Source organism: Necator americanus, chromosome III (assembly GCF_031761385.1).
Source record: "Necator americanus strain Aroian chromosome III, whole genome shotgun sequence".
NCBI lineage: Eukaryota > Metazoa > Nematoda > Chromadorea > Rhabditida > Ancylostomatidae > Necator > Necator americanus.
In genome coordinates this window covers 30,126,760-30,154,415 of record NC_087373.1, presented here as the reverse complement: position 1 = coordinate 30,154,415, position 27,656 = coordinate 30,126,760, and the positions used below count along the sequence as shown (strand labels likewise).

At 39.1% G+C, this 27,656-nt stretch overlaps 2 protein-coding genes across 4 annotated transcripts; both read right to left on the bottom strand.

Moving 5' to 3' along the window:
• Nucleotides 1-364: 364 nt before the first annotated feature.
• RB195_011427 (uncharacterized protein) lies at nt 365-26,120 on the bottom strand (the record flags this gene model as incomplete). 3 transcript variants are annotated; one of them, XM_064192838.1, is made up of 41 exons in its annotated part: nt 365-496; nt 637-699; nt 1,127-1,195; nt 1,310-1,432; nt 1,502-1,681; nt 1,743-1,817; nt 2,308-2,466; nt 2,522-2,665; nt 2,720-2,833; nt 2,894-3,056; nt 3,315-3,460; nt 3,896-3,994; nt 4,149-4,223; nt 4,408-4,552; nt 6,964-7,064; nt 7,146-7,287; nt 7,548-7,678; nt 7,794-7,926; nt 7,991-8,121; nt 8,248-8,331; nt 8,484-8,612; nt 8,678-9,115; nt 9,176-9,288; nt 12,696-12,780; nt 13,204-13,378; nt 20,764-20,948; nt 21,008-21,119; nt 21,522-21,661; nt 21,744-21,872; nt 22,257-22,394; nt 22,510-22,575; nt 22,711-22,812; nt 22,864-22,941; nt 22,995-23,090; nt 23,273-23,410; nt 23,464-23,583; nt 23,648-23,758; nt 25,059-25,185; nt 25,638-25,744; nt 25,809-25,919; nt 26,007-26,120. In XM_064192838.1, 41 exons carry the CDS (start codon nt 26,118-26,120, stop codon nt 365-367), a joined length of 5,223 nt encoding a protein of 1,740 aa, XP_064050421.1. The 3 variants fall into 3 exon arrangements, with proteins under 3 accessions (XP_064050421.1, XP_064050422.1, XP_064050423.1); XM_064192839.1 differs by lacking the exon at nt 4,149-4,223; XM_064192840.1 differs by lacking the exon at nt 22,510-22,575.
• Nucleotides 26,121-26,663: 543 nt separating this feature from the next.
• On the bottom strand, nt 26,664-27,323 carry RB195_011426 (uncharacterized protein; the record flags this gene model as incomplete). The annotated part of the gene is made up of 3 exons (XM_013448165.2): nt 26,664-26,832; nt 27,021-27,149; nt 27,247-27,323. The coding sequence occupies 3 exons, from the start codon at nt 27,321-27,323 to the stop codon at nt 26,664-26,666; spliced, it is 375 nt and encodes a 124-aa protein (XP_013303619.2).
• Nucleotides 27,324-27,656: the final 333 nt, after the last annotated feature.

The window sequence follows — 27,656 nt, the reverse complement described above, 5'->3', positions numbered from 1 at the left end:
ATTAGTGTACAAAGAGTTTTGCCATATTTTGAGACTATATGAAACAATCACAGAACAACCTTCACAGACGAGTTGACTTCCTATGCATTTTGTGAGTTCATCTCGGAAGAAAAAAAAAATAAAACAGACAAAAATGTACAAAACGATAAAAAGAAGGCATTTCATTAAAAAAAATAAGTGATCTGAAATAAAACTATGCTAGAAGTAAAGAAAAAACAACAAATTCTCTCTACACTAACTGATAGTTTGAGTTTTTGGAGAAATAGAGCAGCCTTAGGTAATCGAAAGTTGCAATAGATTCAAGGTGAGCACTTAAAAGATATGCGTATGTAGGAGAAATTTAGAGAAAGTTGAGAAATAGGGCTTATCGCCCAGTGAGAACGTGTGAGACTGTGCCTCCAACCCATCCGGCCACACGTGACTCCTCTCTTGTTATCACGTTCTCCATCTCTGACTTCGAAAATTTCGCTACTGTACCAATTACTCGAGCAAGTGTCTGAAATCATTACTCTACGGAAAGAAATACAAAATTAGAATCAATGTGTTCAAAGCACTTGACATAATTTACAAAAAGTATAGAATATTGGAAAGTTCCACATGCAGAGCCACAAGGCTTTAAAGCCTGAGAACACTCACCACAGCTTCTTTGCCAAGATTTTCTCTCGAGTACATGTATCGATAGAGAACATTCTTGAGGTACTGAAAATAAAACACGTTATAGTTTGCAGTATTCGCAAATCAGAAGCGCAAAAGCTAATGCAACAAAAAGAATGACGAGAAAATGGCGAGAAAGCAGGTCGAAGGAAAGGCATTATAAACGAGAGGAAATGTCAGAAATGCAGTAGTAAGATACAAGAAAAATGGGAATGCGTTCCGTAACATTTTCAAACTTTTCACTTCCAATTTCACTGAGTATTCAGATTGTGTGGTTTCAAAAAATAGGGGCGCGCAAGCTTTATTCGAACGGAATATGTTAGAACTGTCCCTCACTATGGCGACATAAAAAAATTTCTCATTATTCTTCACTGGACTGGCCTCTTCTTCCCAATGTTGTCCATTTACAAAAAAACCACCCAAAGAAAACGAAAATTACGGATTAAAATCCTTCAAAAATACACCTACGTACCTCAGCTTCCGCGGGATCTGCGAATCCGACACAGTCACCACCATTCACATGTATTATTGCTGGAGTATTCTAAAAAATAGCCCATAAGAACAGCTACTGATAATCCAAGAAATGAGGATAACTTTTAAATAGAGAAAGAAAGATGAAAAAGTAAAGATAAGAGAAATAGAAAAGAAAATTTACAGCATTTGCTTTGCTCTGTTGGTCCATTAATCGTTCAAGGCGTGAATTTTCCTCTCGTAAGCTGTCAACCTCTCTGTGCGAATCCTTCAACTTCTTACGCATCGACTCCAACTCTTCTTCATACTCAAACGAACAAAAAACGCTCAAAGAATATCAAGATTTTGCCCCAAAATCGACAAGAAAGATAATCACCCCGTAATTTGGCGATGCGTCCTCCATCTGATGCGTTTGCCTTTCAATGGTTTCTTCATCTTCTTTGGAACTGCTCGATTCCAACTCGGCCAATCTTGCGTTTGCCGTATCCAAAGCTTCGGTCTTCTCATTGAGCTCCACGTAAAGCTGCTTCACTTCTCTTTGGAGCTCTCTCACCGCCTTAAAAAAAAAACTAGGTTAGGTTCAATCAAATGAATGGATAAATATCCTCCAATATAACCTTTTTGCTGTCGCTATCGTGTTTGGCGGCAGCCTTTCGGAAACCCTCTTCGTTAGCGTTTTCGAGCGACTTGATCTACAAAAATAAATGGAAAGATACGGAACTGTGTTTGTTTCTTACCGTTAGTTTGAAAAAGTAAAACAAAGTGACTAACAATTTCTAGAGGCATCAATTTATGAGCACTGTTAGGATACAAGCTCGTCAAAAGTTTTGACTTTTAAAAGTTTGAAGTTCTGATGAGTTTTGGTTAAAAGAGCATTTTAACCAAAGCTCATCAGGAAGTTGGTTATGCTAAGGGGTTACTGTTTTTGAGTTCACCATCAGTGAGGTTTTTCCGGAATATTTGCCCTTTAGAAGAAAAAACTTCCCTTTTTGAGCTTGTGAGGTTTCATGCAGGACAGGGAGGTAAGCAACAATTCTGAATCCTAGCTGCGCGAGTCTATTTTGTTTACCTATGGGGATGAGGGTCATCGACGAGTACTTTATTGTTGAACCACCACAGATGAGGAAGAGAGCGGTTAATCGGGGTAAAGAGAGACATCAAAACAAAAATTTTGAGACCAACCTTATCCTGAAGTTGTTGTATATTTTTTTGACTTTCTTCCGTACGAGCATCATTTTCTTCTTTGCATTTGCTGAGCTCCGCATTCCTCTCTCCTAGCAATCTATTTTCTGTTTCGAGCTCTACAACACGCCTTTCGACGGTCTTTCGGAAATCAGTCAGCTATAATTAGACAGTGCGAAAGACGTTTACGAAAACAACATTTATCCAGATTTACTTCTTTTTCTTTGGTCCGACGCTGTTCCAGTTCTTTTTCGATCTCTTGCTGTCCTATTATTTGTTGCTCCATACGAGCTTTCTCTACTACAAGTTCATCAATGCGGCGATCTCGATCCGACAAATTCCGTCTCAGTTCATCCATCTCCAATAAATGCTTTACGTGTAGTCAAAATGGAAAGAAAGAAAGGGAAGTCACCTCAAGTAGGAGTTCGGCTTTAGCCGAAGTGACGTCTTTTTCTGCTGCTGCTTTGATCTTAGCAAGCTTCTTTTCTGCTCTCGTTTTGAACTCTTGAACAGAAGTTTCCGACTCCTAAATAAAACACATGCTCCTAACAATGTTCTAGCGCTAATATTTGTCAACAAATCGTACCTCTTTCTGCTTGGCAATCTCTTCTTCACACTGTTTTCTGACCTGCTCCAACTCCAGTCGCAGTTTCTCGCACTCTTTTTCGGCTGATTCAGTTGCCTTCATGCGGCTATGGGCTTCAGCTAGTTCAGATTTCAGATTCTCCAAAGCGTTGGCATATTGCTCCCTGAAACGTCGTTGTTGGAAGCAGTTTTACGATTGGAAAGAGAAACTCACAAGTACGAATAAGGTATTTTAAGCTTCTAAAGTTCTTTGACCATTGAAAACATCCATAAACACTTACATAAGAAATTTTTGAGTAGACTGAGTGACTTAAAAAGAAGAGAAACGAATGCCTGCACAAAGCAACACTCGAATGGGTTATCCTACAGAACGAGTGAATGAACAACTCTCCATTATATGTATGGGAGCACCAAGTAACTACCTTATCCTTTCTTCCTCAGATTTTTCTTGCTTTCGGGATTCCTCGACGTTCCGAAGCTTTTCTTCAGCTACTAACAGCTTCGCCTGAGTTTCCACGATGGAAGAGGTGGCTTTTTCTGACTCAGCCTTTAACTGAGCAATACGATCCTAAAAAATCACACGTCTAGGAAATTAAGCTCACTGTCGGAACCACAATACCACGTTGCCAGCAACAGGAAAAATTCAGCAGTATATCTTGAAATTTGAAAAATGGAAATATTTCGAAGGGTTTAGTGTCAGAACTATTTGAAAGAAAGAACACTGGCTAGGAACGAGAAGTTTAATATCTGAATTTGGTTTCATTTGTTTCAGGAACACGTCATCGTCTTCTAAACAGTACCAAAAAAAAAAAGGAAAAAAAAGGACGAAATGTATGGGGCATGGGTGTGTAGCAAAACTTAGTCGTCCTAATAGGGAACGTAAAGTAATACATTACCCTTAACAACGTTTCGTAAAGGTGAATATAATGAAATATGTTTCATCTAGAATCATCTAGCTCAAAATGGAATCATCTATTTTCGGGCGCTCTGTCAGCACGCTCACCTCTGCAGCTCTGAGCTTCTTTTCATCTGCATCACTGCTCTCCTTATACTGCGATTGAATCTTCTCAATTTCAGCTCGAAGTTCTTTTATAACATTCTCCTAAAAACAACAACATCAACATCACACAAAATATTCACCGATTCCCAAAGAAAAGGTGCGGAAAACAAACAACAACGAAAGGTGAGCTCGAGCAAAAAGGGTCAACAAAAATCAATCACTTTAAAAACGCGAGTTAACAATGGCGTACACTCGCCTTCGCTATGAATTCTACCCGCATTTTATCGTTTAGTTCTTCTAATTCACGGATTTTAGACGCCGTTGGAGAAGCCTACAAAGAACGGTTATCCACACAAAAAAGTTAGCATATCCAGGCAACAAAGACGATTAGAAGTGTGAAACAACAGAGCACAACAAAAAGGAAATAGCCGATAAAATACCAAAGCAAGCGGACAGAGAACACCAACGTAACATAAAAACGCCTTGAGCTTGATGACAACTGCGTAACAACAAACCTGGTCTTGTTTAGCGTCATCTTTAGCCCTGTGTTCTCTTCGTTTCGCTTCAGCTTTCTCAGTTTTGAGCTGTTCTAGCAACTCCAAAACGCGTTTCTCTTCTGCTAATAGATTCTGTTCTAGTTGCTTATGCGTGGCTGAAGACCTGAAAAGACAAATTTATAGATGCTATCGTTGCCGCCATAGGTGTGATAGATCGGAACCGTACCCTTAGTGAAGGGGGTCTACCCCATCTTGGGCAGTCCAAAGTGAAGAGAGTCGTCGACGCAGGGGGTGGGGGGAGGGGGTGGGGATGCGTCATTACTTTCATTCAACATTATTATCATCACTATCATTAGTGAAGATGAAGGTTGTCAAAGGCAAAGACAGCTCAGAAAAGTTCTTTCATAGTGCTCATCAAAAAAAGAACACTTGGAAAGTATTGAACAATTATTAATAATAATAATTAGTAACAATTAAATCAATCGAATATTTGCTCTAAAATATCCTTATTCACAGAAGGGTTCATAATCTACGAAAGGATTAAGGGGGAACTAGTCTTGCCGATTAACTGTTGCCAGAATACAAAACTTTATTTTCTTTGACTGCGGTGCAATCACTTGCTCGATGAGGAGCAATAACAGGAAGAAAATAACTTGTATTTTCTCCTGAATCGTATTAAAGGAGTAAGTATGGAGGCGAATGAACAACTACGAGGAAAACGGAGCAGCTAGGAGGAAGAGCGACTATAAGGAAAATTGAGCACCTACATCCATCATTCATTATATGTTATGAATTAAATTAGGCTTATATGTTAAATAAGTTCCTGGAAAGTTCTCTGAGGGGTGCGGGGTGATATATCATCACAAATAAAAACTGTTTCAAGTCGCAAAAATTTACTGCTTCTGTCCACGCCACCATCAAAAGCAGGTTTCGTCCTAAATGACTAAGTTTTTCGAATACAGTGAAGCGTACATGTCTGCTCTATCTTTCCTCAACCTAAATAGAGGACAGTTGACTGGGTTGTCGAAATGCGTCTCAAGTTAAAAAAAAATCGCTGTGTTTTTACATCAGAGAAAACACGTTTATTTTTTTCTAAATACTTAACTCGCTTAAATGAAGACTTATCAATAAAGTGAAAGGTACATATTCGCACTAGAATTCTTCATTCTATACAACAGTAACTTGCTTTGGCTGTAAAAAGGTGTAACTTTTTCAGGAAGCGGGGTGGGGGCATGCTATCGTCGGGGTGCTTTACCCTGGTGCTCTCTCACCATCGTCTCTGACTGTCTAACAGGAGAATTTACAACTAAACTTGCTCCACCCCCTTGATATCCATTAAAGGCATCACCTCACGAATCTGGAGTGGTACGGATTTCAGGTGGAGTATTCGTATACGAGGTCGTAGATAAAGGGGAGGAGGGTGATTCCGTTCATTTCTTCCTAATTCCCGTAGAAAACGGCCCGGAAGATACGGCTTCGAGTGTTCTGGCGCGCTACTTTCTACAAGGAGTTCGATTGGAGCGCATCAGTCGTGTGCGGCGCCACATCTTCCGTGCCGTTTTTACGGCAATTAGGAAGAAATGGACGGGATCACCCTTCTCTCCATAATCTACAATACTATCCCGCATACGAATACTCTTAAAATCCTTACCACTTCATATTCGTGGGGCGATGCCTTTAAGAAAAAGGGTTTCCCTAACATGTTATATATCTCCTGATAGGGCGTGAACTGAAGATTTTTTTGGTAAAGAGCACTTACCTGTTCATTTCGGTAGAAAATGAAGCGAAAAACTCGTGAATCTCGGCATTTCGATACTCACTTTCAGGTTTATTTTTCCACTTTTTTCGTCAGAATGATAATACTTTTTTTGAAAAGGTATTGTAGCAGATTCCCTTCTCTATCTCTATATGCTGTACTTTTTTATGAGCTTTTCTCATAACAAAGTTATGGGCTAGTTATTCATAACAAAGTTATGAAACTACTAAATTATTCATACTCAAATCTGGGATCCAATTTTCCATTTTCCTTTTTTTTTTTTGGAAGCGGAACCATATTGGATGTGTTGTGTACAATTTAATTCGATACGCTCTGATGTTTTCGAGACATCTCTCACTGCCTGGTAATGTTTCTTCTAAGTGGAGATATTAGCTGTTTAAATCTGCCAATTTTCACAAGCTGTGACTGCACATCCTCTCTCTGCTGGTAGATGACTTATTAAAAACAACATTGCTAATTTAAAACATGGGTTCTTTATTTCGCGCTACTACATCATATCTTCCAACTCTCAACATCTGGTCTCTCTCTTTTGTCCGTCCTCGTTCTTTTCGTGGTAAATGGATAGCTTAGGTGAGAGGGCTCTTCCCCAACCACCCTAAAGTGAAGGGAACGGGAGCACCGGCCCCGCCTATCGCATATGGTTGTCACTCGAAAATTCGAAGATATGGACAAATATTCAAAAGAGAATTAAAGTGAACGTGATTTTAAAAAAAAAGGAAAATAAAGACATCACCTACATTTCACACCTCAAAAAAGCCAGAATCAATAAATTCTATCGAAATATATTTAATCCGAACCTCTCCAAATCTTCTGCTGCCTTTTTCGCATTTTCTTGAAGCTGGTGCTCCAAATGGGCCACTTGATCCTCTAGATCAGATACCACCGAAGACTTTTTCATCTGAAATAAGTAGTAGCATGAAAAGAAGTTATATGCGCTAATTCAAATAAATTTTTGCCAAAAAAAAAGTCCGAGTCACACCTGAGCATGCTTTGCAGCTTCCAATTCTTGTTCCTTAGCTTGTAATTTCTCTTCAGTAGCCTCCAGCTGCGCTGTAATTTGTTCCAGTTTAGAGTTTTGAGTTTCTGCGGCACTTCGAAGCTCTTGAAGATGAGTGAGTTCGCTGAAGAAATACAAGTAGATGATCACCCCGGGAAATCTGATAGAACAAACAGAAACATCAGGAATAGCGCATGAGCCAAGAGGAAAGAATGATGATCAGAATTTAGTTGCTCCGAGCTAATGAAATACATAGGAGGTACGAAAAATCAATTCAAGAGAAGAGAAGTGCAATTTTGGCTATCCTCATTACAGCTCATATTTCGAATACGGTGGACACAAACGTAAAACGAAATAAGTCAAAGAAATCAAGGAAACACATACCTTCTAGCACGAGCCCGTTCTTCAGCGAGAGTTGCACTTGTTTTATCTAGCTCCACTACGAGATCGTCTAGCCGGGTTTCGAGTTCACTGCACTTACTCTCGCTGACTGCCAGACGAGAATGAGCGTCTTCCTGCAACAATATTCCTAATCCTCCTGGTTACAGGAAACCAAAAGAAGCAAAAAAACCTTCGGAAATACGTCCACAATAGACGAAAGACTTAGAAATCATCATATCTAATAGTTACCTCTTTTTTCCTAGCCTCCTCCAGTTCTTCTTCCAATCTCGACACATTGTCAACCTTTTCTTTAAGATCAAACAAAAGGGCCGCAGATTTTTCCTCATGCTCAACTGTCTTTTGCTTTACAATTTCGAATGCTCTAAAACGAAAAACTAATACTCTGGAAAGCACAAAAATCAAGCGAAAGGCAAATAAACACGTACTCATCGGTGCGCTTTTTTTCCTCAGTCACCGAATCCCTCAGTTGCTTGATCTCCTCATTCAAAATTGCGAGTTGCTCTTCAAGAGAAACTCGTTGATGCTCCGATTCAACGTGGCGAGACTCGAGAGCATTCTTTAATTTTTGTTTCAATAATGTAATAGCACTGATACAACGAACCAACAAGCAATAATGGATGAAAAGGACAGGAACGGATGAAAGAAACTGTAATGATGAAGTGTTGAGAGCCGTTTAATTTACCTTTTCACTGGTTAAAGTTCGAATATTATCATTCAACAGAGTGATTTCAGCCTCGTGTTGTTGTTTCATCTCAAACAAGCGCAACTGAAAAGGAAACGGTTAATTTCAAGAAGCAACAAACTGTAACCAGATCAAATCCATTTCAAGCAGTAACGCCCAATTAGTGTACGTTAAAAATATCTGATGTTAAAAGAAAATAATTTTAAAAAAATGATACCAAAATCAATTCGTCTAACCTCTTCAGACTCGTTCCCTAACGGCGAATTGAAGTGCATTTTTTGATCGCCACGACCACCAGAGAGGTGTTCCTCTTCGATATGACTCATCATCTCCGCTTCACTGGTGTTAGGATGGCGATTAGCAAACTAAACATTTTCGTTATGAAAAACTACACTTATATCTTTTTTGTGCGGGGAAAAAGAGGCCTCACCAATTCCTTTAATTCCTGTAACTGAGATTCCAGAGCTTCCCTATGCACTCGTGCCTTCTCTATTTCCAAAACATTCTTTTTAAGTTCATTTGTTAGTCGAATATTTTCCAGCTCCACACTCTCCGCTTTTTCTGACATGTTCAGCACGACGTCCTTTGTTTCCGCCTCCAACTTATCGAGTTTCTCAAGCATGGCAGATTTATCGAAAAAACTGGCATCGCCCAGCCTAAGATCCTCCAATAATCCGGGAGTTACTCCCTGTGTGGTCTCGAATGTGTTCTTTTCCACCTCTAGCTGCTGAATCCTATTCGACAGCTGTCTGTTTAAGTGGTTGAGTTGAGCGATTTCTGCTCGTAACTGTTGCAGCTCATCAGTTGTAGTCATTTCTACAGCAGTGGTTGATGTCAAATCGATAAGTTCAGTTAAGTTGTCATTTCCCTAAATGCCGCTTTGAATTTCTTAGAACAAACTCTAGTTCGCAAAAAGGAGCAACCTTACCATATCTCCAGTCTTTGAGTCTGATGATAGAGGTACTAACACCTCCAGTTTTTCTCGCTCTTCCATTGATTTTTCCAAAGCAGAGCGTTCTTCTAGCAAGCGTGCACGATCTTCTGAAATGGGGGAAAAGATCTATGTATTAAAAAAAACGTCAAAAAAATCTGGAATGTAAAAAACAGCTCGCATTTGCGTGGAACGATGAGATTTCAGGTAGCATTCCATCCAAAAAAGTTCTTGCAACACATTACATGTGTTGTATTTATGTGGCGATGAGTTTTTTAGTGTACGAAATGCCATCTGAAGCTGTGTCGCTCCATTAAAAAAAAACTATTTGCTGTATTTTAGTATTTCTTCTAACCAAAAAATTATAATTGTTGTTTTTTTTTCACCCGTGAATGTTTCATAACTGTTGCAGGAACCACACCGCCAAATCCTATGTCAGCAAAGCGGTATAGAAAACCACAGAAGAATTGTTACAGAAATCAGCTAGGAAACAGAACAATCGGATTTGACTTCTCCGATATGTCATAACCCTCGCACACCGCCCGCGTCCTCGAGTCGTTTCCCACGCCGTTTTTCAGGACGATTAGGGGGAATTGCTCATGAATACACCCATACTCGCAATCTACACTCCGAACCCTGTACTGTTCATGATCAAGTCCAACATCGCGCAATTTCGCGATATGCTGCCCTTGATGCCACCGTATCATGAAACCGACAGAATATGGAAACCCCTGGAAAAAAGTAGACTTCGAATTGTAGATTGTGAGTACAAGCGTGGCTAATCTTCTTCTAATCGTCGTAAAAAAATGGGGTTTGAACCGCTTTAGTCCCTGCAAGAAATGTTAGAACTCGCCCCGTTGAACAGACTCCGGTCCCTCGAGCAGCCGTTTCGCTGGTTTTACTTGAATGCAGAGGAAACCTCACTGGTTTTCCACTATTCGCACGTGGATGTGGCACGATGGCTCGTTGCAACTGATTTCGTAGGAAAGAACGCCCATTATCCACGCTGTTCTTCACGACGATTAGGGGAAGATGAGCGGAGCTACACTTGTTTCCGTACAATCCGAACTCTACGTTTTCCCTGGAGTTCCATAGTACGTCAATTTCGTGGTATGCTTGATTTGGATGAATTTCCACGTACACTCAAAGGGCACGTGATCCCATAACTCAACCACAGGTGGCTAGACCAGCACGGTTGATAACCATGCTTCTTGCTCTGTACGTCTCGGCAGTGGAATGTAAAGACAATGGGATGAGATAAGATTCGTTGTAAGAAATAATGACGGGCCAGTTGCTTCCAAGTTGGATAAAGAGCCTTGAGTAATCCATTGTCCAAAATTCTTTTACGCATAATTTTGCTTTAGAATCCCCGATGTCGTGTAAGAATGTAACGTGGAAGAAGTCAAGGCATACAATTTTAATGCTAGAATTAGGAATACAGCAGGCGACCTATGCTCATAGGAAGTCGTGAAGTTTTAAAACTTCGAACTTTTTTTTGATAATTAGTGGGCATTTTCAATTTGATTGTCAATTGTTTTGCTGTAAGAAGCTGTAATTGCTTCCTCACGTCATATTTTAGCAAAAATAGCAACGAACATACGTTTACTAATTGTTGCACTTTACAAATGCCGCTGCCTGCCTGCACGATCGATCGGAGGTTCGAATCCGCCCCAGTGCTCACCAAGCCCTTCATCCTACCGGGGTTGGTAAATTGGTACCAGACTTGTCTGGGAGGATAAAAACACTGACTTGACACATCAGCTAGCCCTCGCGAGTCATTGTAGTTACATTGTGTCATAAGTTACACGTTCCTGAACCTCAAACGATTCTGAATTGAAGTGAATGTGGGGCGCATCCCAAGCGGATTGATTAGCCGCACACACTTTTCCCCTTTATCCTTCAAAACTTAAAACTAAGTAAAAATGCGCACTCGTGTATGTATCAAACACTCGTCCAAGTACAAAGGTATGCACCTGGACTCATGTGCCCGTTGATGATGATTGATTAGTGTAGGAATAAGAATTTGTGAAACTCTTATAAAATTCGGCAACTGTGACTATAGACATTCCATTCGTGCTCGAAAACGAAATGTTGTGCTGAGAACGTTTGCAGATACTTTTTTGCACTTATAATGTGTATCGCAATGCATCAAAACATCAGACTATCACAGAGGGGCAATTAGTTTTTGTCAGAAAATGAATCGTTGTACGAACAAAAAAGGAACTGTGCACAATTTCAGCAGTTCCTTTTCGTTTATTTCGCGACTGTTAGGCTTTGAAGTCACATAAGGTTACCTTTTCAAAGAGAATTTTTTAAAAATATTCCGACTCAGATAAAGTATGTTTTTTTGCACCACTGGCTATGTGGAGCAATATACAAATAAAATAAATAAACAAATAACTAAATAAGTAAATAAATGAATAAATGAATAAATAAATAAATAAACAGCTCAGAAGTAGCTCAGAAAAAAAAACTAGTATGTTACACTGCCACTGAGAATCGACTTCAACCTGATTCTAATACATAGACTGCCACGAAAAGCATTGTATCTCTTTTTTTAGGAGGGGTCTTTTTCGCAGTAGGTCCCAACCATATCCACTATAGAAACCAGAATAAGAACGACATCGATCAAGCATCTTCGACTAACTGTGGTGTGGTCGACTTCATTACAGTACTCTCTGCGAAGTAACTCCAACGTCCTTCACAGAGAAGAGCTGAAGAACCGCGAGCTTCCATGGATGTTCACAGTTACGACAAACTCGGGCAGCTTCTCCTCGCTGTAAGTCGTGTGAAGTCCTTCTGAAGTGAGTGAAGTCCTTCTGAGGCCATTTTGGGCTTAGAATCGTCAACAGTGTACATTGTGAAAGGCTTGGCCTTCTTTGTAGAACTTCTCTAGGTTCACACAGGAGATATCAATACTGTCTTTATCGAACTTTGTTGTTGGATTGCAGGCAATAACAGTTGTCAAGAAAGACACCGATCCACATTTCATGAACTGTGGAACTACGATTCAGGTCGTCAGTTATCCAAGAGAATTCGATATTGACAGTCGCTTTCATGTTTCCGAGAACACCAATTCCACCACCTTTTTTCTGTTCTCTCCTGCCAAAAAATAATTCTATTCCAGTGCCACAAATGGAGTTTAATGAACTATCTCTTCTGGTCCCGGCCAGTTTGATGACGTAAAATTTGGTCCTACTTTCTAGTACCATCAGGTACTCTTTCACTAGGAGCATTCAATGCTAGCGCGTGTGAATAGATTCTCTAAATACGACGCTGCCATATCTAATGATCATTCAAAGCCAGAAGATACTCTTTATTATCACTGCACGCAGTGAGGAAACTCGCTACTGAACTATTGTCCTATGGGGACCAAGAGAACTCCCGGAAAGATTGTTTTTACTCTCCGATGTGGATGCGGTGGAGCATATTTGTTGGAAGAAACAGAGAAGAAAAAGAATAAAACAATAATTAATAGAATAGAACAGTAATACAGAGTAATCTTCTAAATACACACCTTCTAATGTTTTCTCTGCCCTTTCAGCACGCTCTCTAAGCGAAGCCACCATCAGTTCGACATCGTCGCGTTGTTTTCGGACCTTCTAAGGAACAAGACGTCAAAGTCAAATTACAAGTTAAATGTACCAATTACAAACTCGTTGTTGACATTTCGAACACAAGCTGGATGCACGTGATCGTTGCAAGCACAGAACTTCAAAAAATTTCCTATATATTATCATGAAAGATACCATTTTACGGAGAACAAATAGAAGTAATGGGGAACTGTATTTAACGACACAGAGGTAAACTGGACATTCTTACAGAGAATAATGTAATTTGACAGGAAAAATCTCAGCCAAATGGGAATTTTTCCTTTTGGAATAGGAAATCATAAAACTTTGTCTTTTCCAAAACGAATGTCAATGATTCAGGGTTGAAATGGGGACAATCACGATGATGGTTTGGTTTTTAAGTCTTCGCACTACGTACATTACCCCAACTGAAACACTGTTCGGTGTTCTCACCTCTAGCTCAGCTTTCAAATGTTCATGCATTGTAGATAGTTCACGAGCAGTAGCAAGTTCAGCTTCGAGCTCTTCTGTACGCAGCTCCATCAGGCGGAACTGTGCATTCCGCGATTCCAGCATAGAGCGCAGCTCTTCAAGTTCCGCACGTACAGTCGACTCTTTTTGGTTGGCTCTGAATATATGAGTTCAACTGTATGTAATTACTCTTTCGACGAAATGACATTTTTTAAATCGTAAAAATACGCTCAAATTTTATGATCAAAGACTTTCCGATGGTATTAATCAGATCGAATGCTGCAAGGTCAACGATAAAAGTGAAGGCTGAGAGAAGAAGTAAAGTGCGCATCAAAAGAGAGTCTTCCGAGTGTAACTGGACACTTTTACGTTATGCAACCGATCATCCTCATATTTCATTTTGCGTCAAAGATTAGCGCACTTCGTTATGAGTTTTGCCGATTGGGCTTAAATGCACGCTATAACTTCTTTCATGCCGATTATAAAGATCGAAGAAGTTCTCGCCAGTTTGTGAACAATGTCCGCAGTACCAAATGTAAAAAACGCGGGAAAAGGTCCACGGCAGTATCTTCCTTCATCAAAACAAAGATATTGCTCCCGGAATGCAAAACACTTATAGCTAATCTTATGGAGTGATTTTATTCGATTTCTGGTGCAGAAGTGACAAAATGGTTGACGCTTTACCAACAGAACATTTTTCAAGGAATAAATTACTTTCAAATTTAACGAACTGAGGAAAAAATAACAGCCCAAAGGATAAAAATGATATAAAGTTTATGCCTATAGTCTAAAAAGTGTAAGTCTTAAAAATAGTCTGAAAGCGTGAAACTAGCACTATATCTCAATTCTCCCAAGTTTCAAGTGAATTTTGATCTACAGTTAAATCTAAAATGCAAACAAACATCTTCCTTGTACGAGCCAACAAAAGATAACACGTCCATGGGATTAATACGAGCTCACCTGTTTTGCTTTGATTAATTGCTGTTAATTTACGTTGAACTCTATGAGCCTACTAAAAAGACAAAAATAGGTAACAAAGTGTTCCACATGAAGTTCCACTGGAAAAAAAAAACTCGTGCGAAACAACAATGAATCATAGCGTTTTAAATGAGACATAAATAAGTTCTTCAAGTCGTTAAATGCAGTCATAAGTCATACAAATAAAGTGACCCATCATAACAACCTGCATAAAAACACGTTAATGCTTCTTTGTTTCATGACTAGAAAGTTCAGAAGTTTGCTGATACACAATCAGATATCCTTTTTTTTTTGAACGGAAGGATCGAAGCGACAAATCTCCGCTCTGAGCTTCCTTCGCTCTCATCTCGGAGCTTATTTAGAATCCGTTGAAAGCAATGAATAATGCTCAATTTCTATTTCCTACGCGATTGTCGACCAACGGAATTTACTGTGATACCGTCCTCCTCCGTTATTAAATAGAAAATTAAACAGATGAGTTTAATGGCATCTTAATGCGCACATGCACCAGCCCATAAAACGGAAAAACGGACCCAACGACAACCGAGCGGTGCACCGGCTCCAGGAGGAAGAATAAGTAGATAATTGAGGCTGACAAAACATGGCTACTATGACAAAGAGCGGTTCACCTCACAAAGGTGAATGTGGGCATCGAATTGCGATGAACAGCAGAGGTATGCCCGCTGTCACGGTCTCCCAAACGGAGAAGGAGTTCGACATCCTCGACTTCTCGGAATCTTCTCTCTTCTCCAAAGCCTAACTAAGATTTGACCAGTGCTAAGATTTCCCTCCGTTTTGGTAAAAAAAAATGTCGCAAGGTGGCTCTTGGATCCATATAGATTGGTTACGACCTGCGTTGATAGCTAAGTTCCCCATGGCAGACTGGTTAGTACGGTGGAAAAATCTACTCGTGCCTTCACCATTAATGAGATGAACGTAAATAAATAAATAAATAGTCAAATATTATAGAAAGACATCTATATTTACCCATTTAATTCACTGCAATGCAATGAATTTTATTGCAACTGCAACGCGGAATGCAATTTTCGTTTAAAGGTGCAGTCCAAAGAAAGTGGATCCACAACATTCCGCAACAATGACTTAAATTGACTGACTGACTTTCCGGACATCTATGCATTTGACCCCTAGAGCGAATTCCAATGAATCTACAATCGCAATGAATTTCACATTAGCGCGATTATCAATTGCTTCAACAGGATCGTTTAGAGTTAATGTCTAAGACGATCCGTATGCATTTAAGACCGTGTGCAGAGCTCTTTTTGTTCGGAAATGACGCGAAATAGCCCTCAAAGGTACAGTAGGAACGAGTGAAAAAAAAAACGTTTGAATGTCGCCGTTGGAAGCGGGCAAGTATGGGTTCTGAAGCGGCTGTCAATATTCAGAAATGTTAAATTTTCTCCATAAAAATGATAGAAAAGGGGTCTTTACGAGAAGAAAAAAACCAACAAACAGGAACAAGCACAAATCCAAAATTAAGAAATAAGAAAGATTCAATAGTCACGATTTTCAAGACATTTGAGAGAAGAGATTTTTCGGTATAGCGCAAAAACAAAAACAAGCAAATGCAAGACGACAACTCGTTGAAAAAGCACGCCTGAAAGAAGCGCACGTTGTTTAAATTAAACCCGAAGATTTCAAAAGATAAGGCTGTCGTACGCAAAGAAAAACAACAAGGAAGTGCATCGCCCCAACTTTACACGGAGATGATTTGTGTTAACAGGTGGCTGTCAGAGTCACCTACTGAATAGAAAAAAAATTACTTTTATTTCGATTTCAAAAAAAAACGTCCAGGAAACAAATACGTCTTTAGTGTCATTTTACAAATGTGATTTTAAAAAATGACTATATACGAGAAGTAATGAAGTTTTCAATGGAAAGGGTAGCTTACCTGATAGAATGTTGTAGAATTAGGGACTTGTTTCTTGAGAATTCGAAAAAATTGATCTCCCAGGGAAAAAGAGTACTCAGATCCCCGATTAGTCCTAGATTTTTGCGTCACGAATATTCGAATATTTTACGTCTTCGATTTCTCGAATACTGAGCACTTTCATAGAGTGAATTCACTTTTTTTTCTATGTAGCTTTCAGTACAAATTATTATCTATTACTACACCAATTACATAGATGGTTTAGGTTTAACGCCAATTAGTTCAAAAAAAAAAGGAAAGAAAAGAAATTCAGCGATAGCGACAACTCATAAAAGAGGTGATTCAACGTAAGTGGTATTCAATGGATGGCATAGCATATAGCAGAAGAAACCATTCGAAGCATCGTTATCGCCAGAACATGTGCGCAAATCGGTATGTGCTCAGCCCTCATTCATAATTGCTGCTACAACATTGGAATATGCTTAAATTTCGTATTTTCGAATGGTATCCAGCATGGGAAAGAAAGAGTATTTCACATTTGTGAATGGTGAACACTTAACATTCTCGAACATTCGATTGAATATCATTCGGATGTAAGTTTTCTAATAAAACTCAATCCAACCAACACAATATTTTTTGCCCTTTAGTGGTCGAAAATTGAATGGAGCTCAAGATTTTAGTAGGACGTAGAGCGGCTACTAATTAAACGGAAAGTGAACGGGAACAAGCACTGAGTTGCGTCGTCGCCTTGCACGACTCGCGTTACTCTTTCATGTACAGGAACGAGAATGACTGAGAATTTAAGCACATAAAAAGGAGAAACAATTATAAAACAATCAATAAGTAATACAATAAATAACAATAATAAATAACAAATCGATTAATCAATAATCAAGTTGGAAAAATTTGCAGCGAACATCAATAAAAACCTAAATGCATCAATTCCGTCAGCATCCTGGAAATCTTGAAAATTGAGTGAATTCAGGAAAAAGTTATCCATAAACGGCCGGAATTCACAATTTCTCATACATCGAAAGTTTAGAAGCCGTTTTAACAATTTCGATCGATTAAAAACGAACACTGGGAACGAAAACAACTTCAAAAAGCACGCACACAAGACATTTCAGAAGTAGGGGCTTGCTTGGAAATCTGTGCGTCCCTTAATCGAATCAGTTTCTGAGAAAGCGGGCGAGGTTGACGATGAATTTGAGAATTTTCAGGGCTACATCAGGTACCACTACTTCAAATTCCCGCTCATATACCACTACCAAACAATCACGTCAGCATCGGATCTCGCATTTAAATGTTTGTTTGCTTATCAAGTCATCGGAAATAACGGAGCAAAACAACTGGAAGCCGTCTAGAAGCGATGAGAGCGGCAAAGGAATTGCTGAGTCCGAGGCACAATAAGCCGAAAAAGGAGCACGTTTACATTTAGAGGGTGTGTTCGGAAGGAAGGCAGAGAGAGAGGACATTTTGCACTTGCAAAACATTCGATTGAGAAGACGAATAAAAGGCGATGCGGAATACGGGAAGAAATACATCAATGAGTGCTTATTAGGGGATCGGCGAACACAAAGGACATGCACAACCATTCCCTCGGAATAAATGAAAAGATTCTATTCTTACTTTCAGAAAATGATACGCACGTGGTTTGATATCATTAGGCTTTGCTGGCGCCCAGTTTCAACAAGTACAATCAAACTGAGAGACTAAGTGCAACTACTCCATTTCAGTGAACGCCACAAAAACAAGATAATACTGTCGTTTGTTGCCTGATCGGTCATAAAGTTAAAGAGTGAATTACTCTGACAAAAAGTATGTTCAGAAGACGTTATTTTTGACAATGTAACAGCTGTTAACAGTTTACGGAATCCATAAATCTTACAGAAACAAAGAAAACACTACCAGTCACTCGCACAAAGAAACAAAATACTTTTCGTGCTTCCATCGGATTCTTTCAGATAATTCTTTCGAACAGCAATCAAAGAATAAAAAACAAATGCCGTGGAGTGAAAAATAACAGTACGATGTCAGAATAAAAAGCTAACTTGGCATTTCCCGAGACAAAAACGCGCTGATTCACGAACATTACAAACAGCAGCGGACGGCGAACCCTCTCAACGACGTATCTTCTCAAAATCAGTTAACTAGCAGAAAAGAAGCACGTGAAATAACCAACATCACGCTTAAGCCTACAATTTTGCAGAGACATCTAGTGTAAAGTTGCGCAGAATTTTCGCACTATGAGCATAAAGATTGGTTTGCGTGCCTGAAAATAACCAGGAACAAATAAGAAATAACAAGGAATTGGCAGCATGAATAGCTAGGCAGAACTGTAGTAACCAGTACTAAAAAAATCTGCAAGAAAAAAAGCGAAATTTTTATAAGATGAAATCAAATAAATATGTGAAACAAAATAAACGAAAGTAATAAATAAATAAATAAAATAGATGTAAATAGTGCAACGGAAAACGCATTTTATAGCTCTATTTTAGTAAGAACAAAGTGTTAGATTATTTCTTTATTTCGGAAGAAATAATAATCCACAAATTTTTAGAAGTTTCGGGAATTCTTAAGAATTTAGAAGGAGAAAAGAAACTAGTGCCCCAAATGAACACATTAATATGGTATTTTTATTCTAGAAAATAATTTTAAAATTTGAATTCTAAAAAAGAGAAAAATATGGTGAGTGGCTCAGCTAAGCGTTGTTATTAGCCAACCGCCATCGACTTCAACAAAATTATTATCGGTTGTGAAGACAAGTTTTTTGTGACAGCTGTGGGTGACAGCAGACCTTCATGCTAGGCTAGACTAATGACAAATTATCGACAATATCATATGACAAAGCCGGAGAAGAAAAGATTGAAACGTGAACGCTAGGAAGAATCAAACGATCTAAAACTACTGAAATTTCACTTAACACTTGAGGCAAAAAAGTTAATCCACGGATCACTTAGAAATTCAAAAAAAAAGAGAAAGAAGAGATTTTGAGTACGAGATATCACGACTATTTGAACGGATTCCGCTTCACTAGTCCATGTCAACACCATCTCATTTTCGTGTCGACATTGAAGAGCAATTATCGATAGCAGTTGCTGGCGTATCGCGGCAGATTTTCTCTGACATTAGCTTGCGGGAAAAAAAAGCCGAAATAAAGTGTAGATCTCTAGCGTATCGAAACAGTAACAACATTATTTACTTATTAGAGGTGAAATAGCAACGAAAAGCACAAGTTATAAAAAAAAATTTCGTTTTCCAGAAGGCTATACTTATGACAAAAATGAGCCTCATTTTCAAAAGAACAAAAATTCCAGAAATAAATAAATAAATGTGATTTCGAAAACACGAAACCTCCGTTAGCAAAACTTCGTTAGAATTCACTAGAAAATTGGAACAAATGTCCAGAATAACAATTCTGTGGTATTATAAACGCACGAATCATCACTCGCGCACGTTCACCAATTCTAGCTGCTAACTGTGAAAACATGTGCAAAGAATTGCAGATTGAAATTTGACTTTTTTTCACTGTACCTCTATTACTTCAGAAACGACCCGAGCAAAGGTGCACATTGTCTTCACACATAAGACAGCTTCGTTGCAAGTGACCAAAAAATAGTTTCAAGAGCAAGATTCATAGAATATTGTAGGATAGTCACGCAGTTTTGATTCTGAACATCTGCACCAAAGTGAAGTTTCGAAGTCTGCATGAACAACAACTATATAGCAAAACCTAAATTATTGACATTACAGTGATTAAAACAGTAGATAACCCAGTAAAATAACCTTAGGATTCCAGAAATTCTGACACATTGCTCCAAATAGAAGACCGGCTACAGACGTCTCAAAAGAAGTGACAGAGCAAGAGAAATCGTTGTCAAAGCGACTTTAAATGAAACATTTCAAAGTGGTGAGGGCGTGTTTACAACTTCTTCCCTGGACACCAAAATATGACGGCACACGCGCGTAAGGCACGTCAACTAAATAAATCAGGTGAATTTAATCCAATTTCTCGGAAAAACTATCCAAACAGTAATTTATTGATTACGACATTTTCGATTTGCAATGTAAAACTCATGATGGAATGGAACTGGAATGCATAAAAATTCGCGTAAGGAGGATTCTTCTTTTACTACGTACTATTTGTGCTCGTTAATTCGTTCCACACCATGCTTCAGAAACTACACATGAAAAGAAAAGAAACTCCCACAATCACCATTTGAAAACCTCGATTGGACATGATTCAAGTCCAGTCCCATCCCCAAATCATGATCTCCGAAGTTGACCAAACAGAAATACAGGAAGAAAAAAACTACAGAAGAAATAAGTCAGCTTTCAGAAAAAGCAGAAAAGCCTAGAGTCGAAGACCACACACGCGAGGAACCAAAAAAAAACTTATGAGATAAGATCGGAAAAGAATGTGTTGGTAATGAGATGAGAACCACTGAGAAATTTCGGTATTTTTACATAAGGAAATCTTAATATGAATTCCTTATCATCGAATGAAATCACACCTAACGTTTCCTCATAACGATAAAAACTGTAATCTGGAGAACTAGATGCAGCTTAAATGACTTGTTGGAATAACGATAAACAGTGTCTGAGACAGCGAAAATAGATTTCGTCGCTCGGGACAAGAAAAGTTTCAGAAAAAATCGAAAACGAACAAAACTCACTCTAGAAGTTGTTCAGCTGTTTTCTTATTGAGAACATCAAGCTGTTTTTTGAGGTCATCATTCGACTCACAAAGTCTGCTGTACGAGTTACGCAAATCCACAATTTCATTCTCAGTTCGTTCATGTTGAACTGCATCCTGATTCTTCAATTTCTCTTGAAGTGATGTCAACTGCTCCTTTAAGTTCTGAAACCTACCATTATACTCCACTGAACAATATATCTTAAGCTTATAGAAAGCGTGACCTCAATCTGATCTTTTTCTTTGGCACACGTTTCATCAGCTTCTTCCAGTTGTTTCTCCAACCTTTCGTTTTTCAAACGCAAACCATCGGCCTGCTCTTGCGCTTGTTCAAACCTAGAATTGCAAAGTTAGAAATTCAGAATGCCAACGCTTTTAAGGAAGGTTGCTTAAAGTATTGGGAAAATTTTCATTACTCATGAAATCGACAACAGCTCATTAATTGTTTGGCTGTCATCAATAGAAAACGTTTACTTATAGATCATTTACTACTAAAACTAACTACTAACTAAGATTCAGAAGCTCTTCTCTCACTGTAACGGGCGCTCCGGTGCTAATGAAGGACAATAATGATGCATGTTATTCTCTAGCGTCTTAGCAGATCGTTATCACCTGTCCTCGACATTTTTTCTATGTTATTACAGAGACAGAGCAACTCTGACGGAAATTCACTGTTCACGCCGATCAAGATGCTCATTTCTGAAGAATGGACAACTAACTTATAAAACGCATGGATACCTTTCGGTTGCAGCCTGAAGTTCAATCGCCTGTTGCTGCTTCACAGAGGCAACAATTTCGTCGTGTTCTCTTACAAGCTCAGATACTTCAATGCGATGTTTCTCCACTGTTGCGGCCATTGAATCTTTCAACTCAGAGACCTTAAAAAGATCTTGTCTAATCTTCTTCATCAGAATGCGAGGGGAACATCGTACAAAAAAAAAAGAATGAAAAAGTTTTGACCTCTTTCCTACTCCGTTCCTCCATGTCAGTTAGCTGCTTTCGCACATTCTCAAGTTCGACGGAAAGAGTTCCCTCATGCGCCTCTCTCATAGAAATTTCGGAGCTTCGAGCAGATTCCAAATCAGATTTCTAAATACATTAAGTATTGTAAATTCGAAAAACCGACGTTGTGTTGTTGCTCGGACTTTGAAAAAAAAACAGTAAAAAGGGTAACTCTAGGGAAGCAGCACAGTAATCAACAGCGCACATGGATTTGGTTTTGCTGCACACAAAATTATTTGATGCTCGAGTGAAGTGTGAAGTGGAATTATCCTCGACGACGCACTGAAACTAACTAGGAAGAAAAGTTCCAAAAAAACACCGCAGATAGACCTTAAAAATCGAAATTTTCGGCAAAACGCCAGTTTGGTTAACTAAAAAAAACTTGTGCGTGACAAAAAGGGAACACATCATGAAGAAGGGAACCATGGAGTCAGTACAATGAGAAGAGAGGAAGAGAAGAATGATAATTACCAATTTTTCAATCTCGTCATCTTTAGCCATTTCAATTTCTTGCAGCTTTGCCATGAATTCCTCACTGGACCTCTTTTCTTTGGTCTCAAACTCAGCCAATAGATCCTCACGCTTCTTCTCTTCCTCATCACGAACAGCCTTAAAACCAACGCACTGCGAACCATTCCCAACTAAGCTAAAGAAGCACCCACTACCACAAATGAACAACAACAAACAAACAACTCCGCAGCCCCAAATCAACAATGGCACTCACTTTTACACCCTGTTGCTTTGCCGTAGACAGCTTTTCAATCATATCACCTTTTTCGACTTCCAATGCCTACATAAAAATGCAAAGAAAATGAAGACCAGCAAAACAACAGAACACAGCGAAACGAAGAACAAACATAAGGTTACTTTACTAGTCACAACTGACATTGATGGAAGGTTAGCTGACAAATAAAAATAAATAAACCTGAATAATTTGCTGCAACTCATCCACTTTCTTCTGCCAACGTTCGTTGGCTTGCCCATCTTGAAACTCCAAAGTATGACATTTGGATCTCCAGGATTCAAGCTAAACAGAAGGAATGTTGACTGCACAAAATTATCTCCACAAAAAATGAACCTCTCTGTCCTTTGCTTCAAGAGCGGCGTGCATTTCTGCTTTTGCCGTTGCTAATTGAATTGCGTGATCTTCATCGTTCTTAAAATAAAAACCATAATCAGATGAAGGCATTAAAGCAGATAATTAGAAACCTTGTTCATTCGCGCTGTCCATTCTTCTTCAACCTTGTCGATTCGCTGTTTCCATTCGTTCGTTACTCGATCAACCACCAGTGACGAAATGTCCGACTGTTCATGGAAGAATATAAGTTAGATTTTCAATTGTGATAAGTATTATTATGCACCGAAATATTATTCCAGGAACCAAAGGATGAATTGCAAAGGAGAGATTAATTCTCAATGAGAACATCAATCAACTTTGTCAACAACAGCAGTCAAAGAAAAAAAGACATCCTCAAAAACCCACTGACCTCGCCCTCAGCTGCACGGATGTTCTGCAAAAGTTTCTCGTTCTCCTGTGTTAACTCTTTTATTTTTGTTCGATTTTTTGTTATCTCTGCTTTACATTTCTCCAGCATTTCTTCGTAACGGCGCAGCTTTTGATCAGCCTGAATCATCTTTCTTTCAATTCGAATAAAAATCGCTATGAGAAAAAACTAACAGGCGAAGAACTGCTTCGGCTCTCCTCGATCTCGCGTAGTCTTTCTGCTAGTACCTTCTTTTCATTTCTTAACTTATCAATCCTTGCAAGCGCTTTATCCTGAGTTTGTGCTAACACGGTCTAAAATAAAAGCTTCAAGAAAAAGAATAAAAATTTCTTTTAGACAGATGTTAAGATAACAAACCCTGCATTTGTTGTTCTCCGTTACTACTTCATTGTATTTCTTCACCAAATCCCTGTACTTATCTTTATAGGAAGTGGCACGTCCTTGCAGTCGCGATAAGACATTTGAAATCTGTAAAAAAAAACATGTTAAGAAAATATTTTGAATATAAATGTTGGTACAGGCAAAACAGTGGGTCAAATTGTTAGAAACCTGTTTAATAAAGCTACAGCATCTCTGCTATCGTCTGAGCTCCAACTATCAGAACTAACTATACTCAAGCATCTCAATAAAACAACTCAATCCAAAAGAGAAGAAAAACAGAATACATAGATCTCATTAGTGATGACAATGCGTTCTTCTTTCGCACTCATTTGTAGATTCTTGGCAAGCAGGCAAAAAATTACAGCAAGACTTTAGCAACTGCACTTCATATCCGACGGAATACTGGCAAACATAGCAATGAAGCCCTATCATAAATTTGGTTGTAGTGGGTTATGCGAATAATGTAAATTTTGTCTAAACATGTTATTCATCAAATGTGAAGTGGTTTCAGCGTAAGATAAATTACACAAGAGGCTCGCTCTGAATAGACATATGCAAGAAGAAGCTTGCGTCAACATAAAGATTGTTGTAGATCTGACAAAGGATATTAAGTTTTTCGCATTCAGAACACGAGTGGCAGGTTGAGATTTAAATCACTCGGAGATTGCTGTTATTTCTTTGTTCAATCTGCGCAGAATGGATAAGATCTTTGCTGTCCTTCAGTGGCGAAGTCGTCGGAGACTAAAATCTGTTGAACAAACTCACAAATTTACTGTTTTTGGCTAGTGATATATCCCTCGACGATGTCCCTGACATGTCCCCAAACAGTGATTATTTGGTGTTCAAAAGAGTGTGGAACGACAGTGAAACCAGTTTTCGAAGATTTTTCCTTTTGAGAGAGGTGCGCATGGAAAACGAAAAACCGGGAGGTGGCAGCGGAAAGACACATAATGCAAGAAATTATGGTGTAAATGGGTTAGAAAGGGAACTAGAACTTCAGCACTTAAAATTCTATGAATGACGTCCCGAAAGTCGAAAAGTGCTGCAGTCGGATTTTTGCTTACTATTGTCTTGTAGAAAACCCGCAAAGGACAGAAGAATCGCACTACTCCCTGAGCAGTTCTAGTATGTATTCTACAATAGCGACATCCTTCTCAAGAGTCCCTTAGAGCAGCTGCTGAATGACCGTGCATTTGTCACTGAGGCGATAAAGACAGTGGACTCGAGCAAGTAGAAAGGACAAACAACAATCACATATTTCTGGTATTTTATAATCAAATGGTCCAAGGTTACTGTAACATCAGACTATGCAGCTATTATAACCGATAATAAACGACGAAAACAGAGCTAACTGAACAAGATGAAACAAAATGGTGTTATGAATTACCTGATCCTTGCTAGCTGTCTTAATCACTCCTGAACCGTACTCATCCAGTGTTTCATTGTCAGAGTCAGCTGTGTCCAAGGTAGTGCCAGCTAAGCCAGGCACAGATTGGAACAGCGTAGATAATGAACTGCAAATGAACATGTGTTGCACGTGAAATACGTTGGGTGTTCAAAATGTGCAAATGTGGTGAAAAATAGATAAAGATAGTAATGGTAGAATTAAAACACATCTAGTGGGTCCTCTTTTGTTTTTTTTTTTTACTTTCTATTGCAGATATTTGTTATAAGAGAGTCCTAGTAAGTGAAACCTATGTACTAGTATATGTATGTGCTACCTGAGTTTAATCTGCTGCGCTCTTAAGAGGATGCGAGCCATTTCTAGTAAAAGATTAGATTATGTAAATACTTGAAGTACGAGACGACTTCACTAGTAATAAATTGCTTAGTGGATTGGAAACGTCCAGCACACTACTTAGTAAGTAAAAACAAACGACCTTGAGCGATGAGTACAGAATAAAAGATTGTACAGGTTAAAGAAAAATCTCGTAGTAGTCTCTAATGAAAATGGAATGAAATCCACCTTTCAGTGCTATGCGTCGAACCTCCAGAAAGACGCCGTTGCCTGGAAGATAATTCCAGTCCTAACAAGTCACCTTCAGTCACCTCCTCCATGAGCGTGTCACCAACCTAAATGAAAAAGGAGGATAGCGGTACAGAGTAGCGAAAAAGCAAAGGATTTTCAAGGATGTACCGAAAGGTTAAGCGAATCTTGTACGCTATGAGGATCGGGAGAAGAGGATCCCCCGACGGTGTTCAAGAATCTTCGAGTTATGCTCGAGCCGCCTTCGCTACCTGCGTCACTCTACAGGGAAAAAATACATAATTTTCCCACGCAACAAAATGAAAGAAAAAGAGAACGAAAAGATGTTTTTAAGGAAGATAAACATACTGCAGCATGTCTCATATGTTCAACTTGCTGAGTGAGCTGTTCACTGTATTGCTGCACAGATGCTTGCAGCTTCTTTGCTTCATCCTCCAGCTTAGACTTCAACCCTTTGAACATCTATAAAAAAACATCGTCTTTAAAGAACCACGAATCTGAGGTGGTGCAGATTTCAGGTGGAGTATTCGTATACGGGATAGGAGAGTAAGGAGAAGGGGGGGGGGGGGGGGGGAATTCCGTCCATTTATTCCTAATTGCCGTAAAAAACGGCCCGGAAGTTGCGGCCCCCGCACATGGCTGGTGCGCTCCAGTCGAACTCCCTGTAGAAAATAGTGCGTCAAAACGCCTGAAGCCGTGTCTTCCGGGCCGTTTTTTACGGCAATTAGGAAGAAATGACGGAATCACCCCCTCTCCATAGTCTCCCATTCCGTATACGAATACTCCACCTGAAATCCGTACCACCTCAAATTCGTGGAGTGATGCCTTTAAAGGAAACAAAGTCTTAAAGGAAAAGAGCCAGTTACTCTGTTACGGTAACGAACGGCAAGAACCGTCACGGGTCATAACAAATAACAGAAGCTTAAAATTTATTCAACAATGACCCGGAACAATAACAATTAAACAAAGTTAAAAAATAAACAGTCGAATAAAATCCGAAAATTGTTACTTAGAATTAGACGAATTTAGTTTCATTTTCTTCTCAGTAGGTCCTTTTAAGTCCAACCATTTTTTATTTCTTGCTAAATCAATCGTGGATTTAGCAAGATCACACATCTCTAGTACATTAGCGATAGATTTCTGCAGAGACTTCCTGTCCACGCTATTGATTTCTCTAGAAAAGAAGAGTAATGAATATATGAACAAAGGATAAAGTTGATAGAAAATGGTTGAAATAATGTTAATTATCTAGATATTAATGCAGATAATCCATGCAGTGCAACTGTAGTTGTTGAAAAACCGCAAAACCCACAAAAAAAAACAAAAGGGATTAAAGGCAAACTGACAAAAAATGTCACCAACATGTGAAGATACGACCCATCCACATCAAATTTACGTACTGCGTTGCTTCGACTAGGCTCCTTGTCAACACTAACAACACGACACACCGTACGCGCAACCTCTTCCGACTCAAAATCCAGTTTTAGAACTCTGAAATACCCTGAATACAAGGAAAATCACAAAAAAAAAATACAAAAGGACTATCGATGGGACGAAGAACACTTTAAAGGAATCAATGACAACTTACGCTGAATGACGTGTCGGTTTTACGTTCTTCTGCTTCTCATCTTCTGATGATGAACTCGCTCCATCGTCAATTTCCATCTTAATAACAGCGAGTTAGACTAGTAAACCGTGCTCAATCGAAAAAAGCAAACACCGCTCGCTAGCCACACCTGAAAAAGGGAAGAGATACTGCACGTACTCATTATATTTAAAGATTTTATTTTGAAACGAGCAATTCGACTCATCACAGCAAAAATGAAGCAACCAAGGCGAAACTCGCCACCTGGCATATTTTGGAGGAGACGTTGATTTCCGGCTCGACAGCGTAGAGTCTGCAATCGCACAATCTGGTGGTTACCGGATGTTTTAAATTTTCAGAACGCGGGAAAGTGGGGCGTGTGCGACATTCGCAGGTGGCGTCGCGTCTCGTTT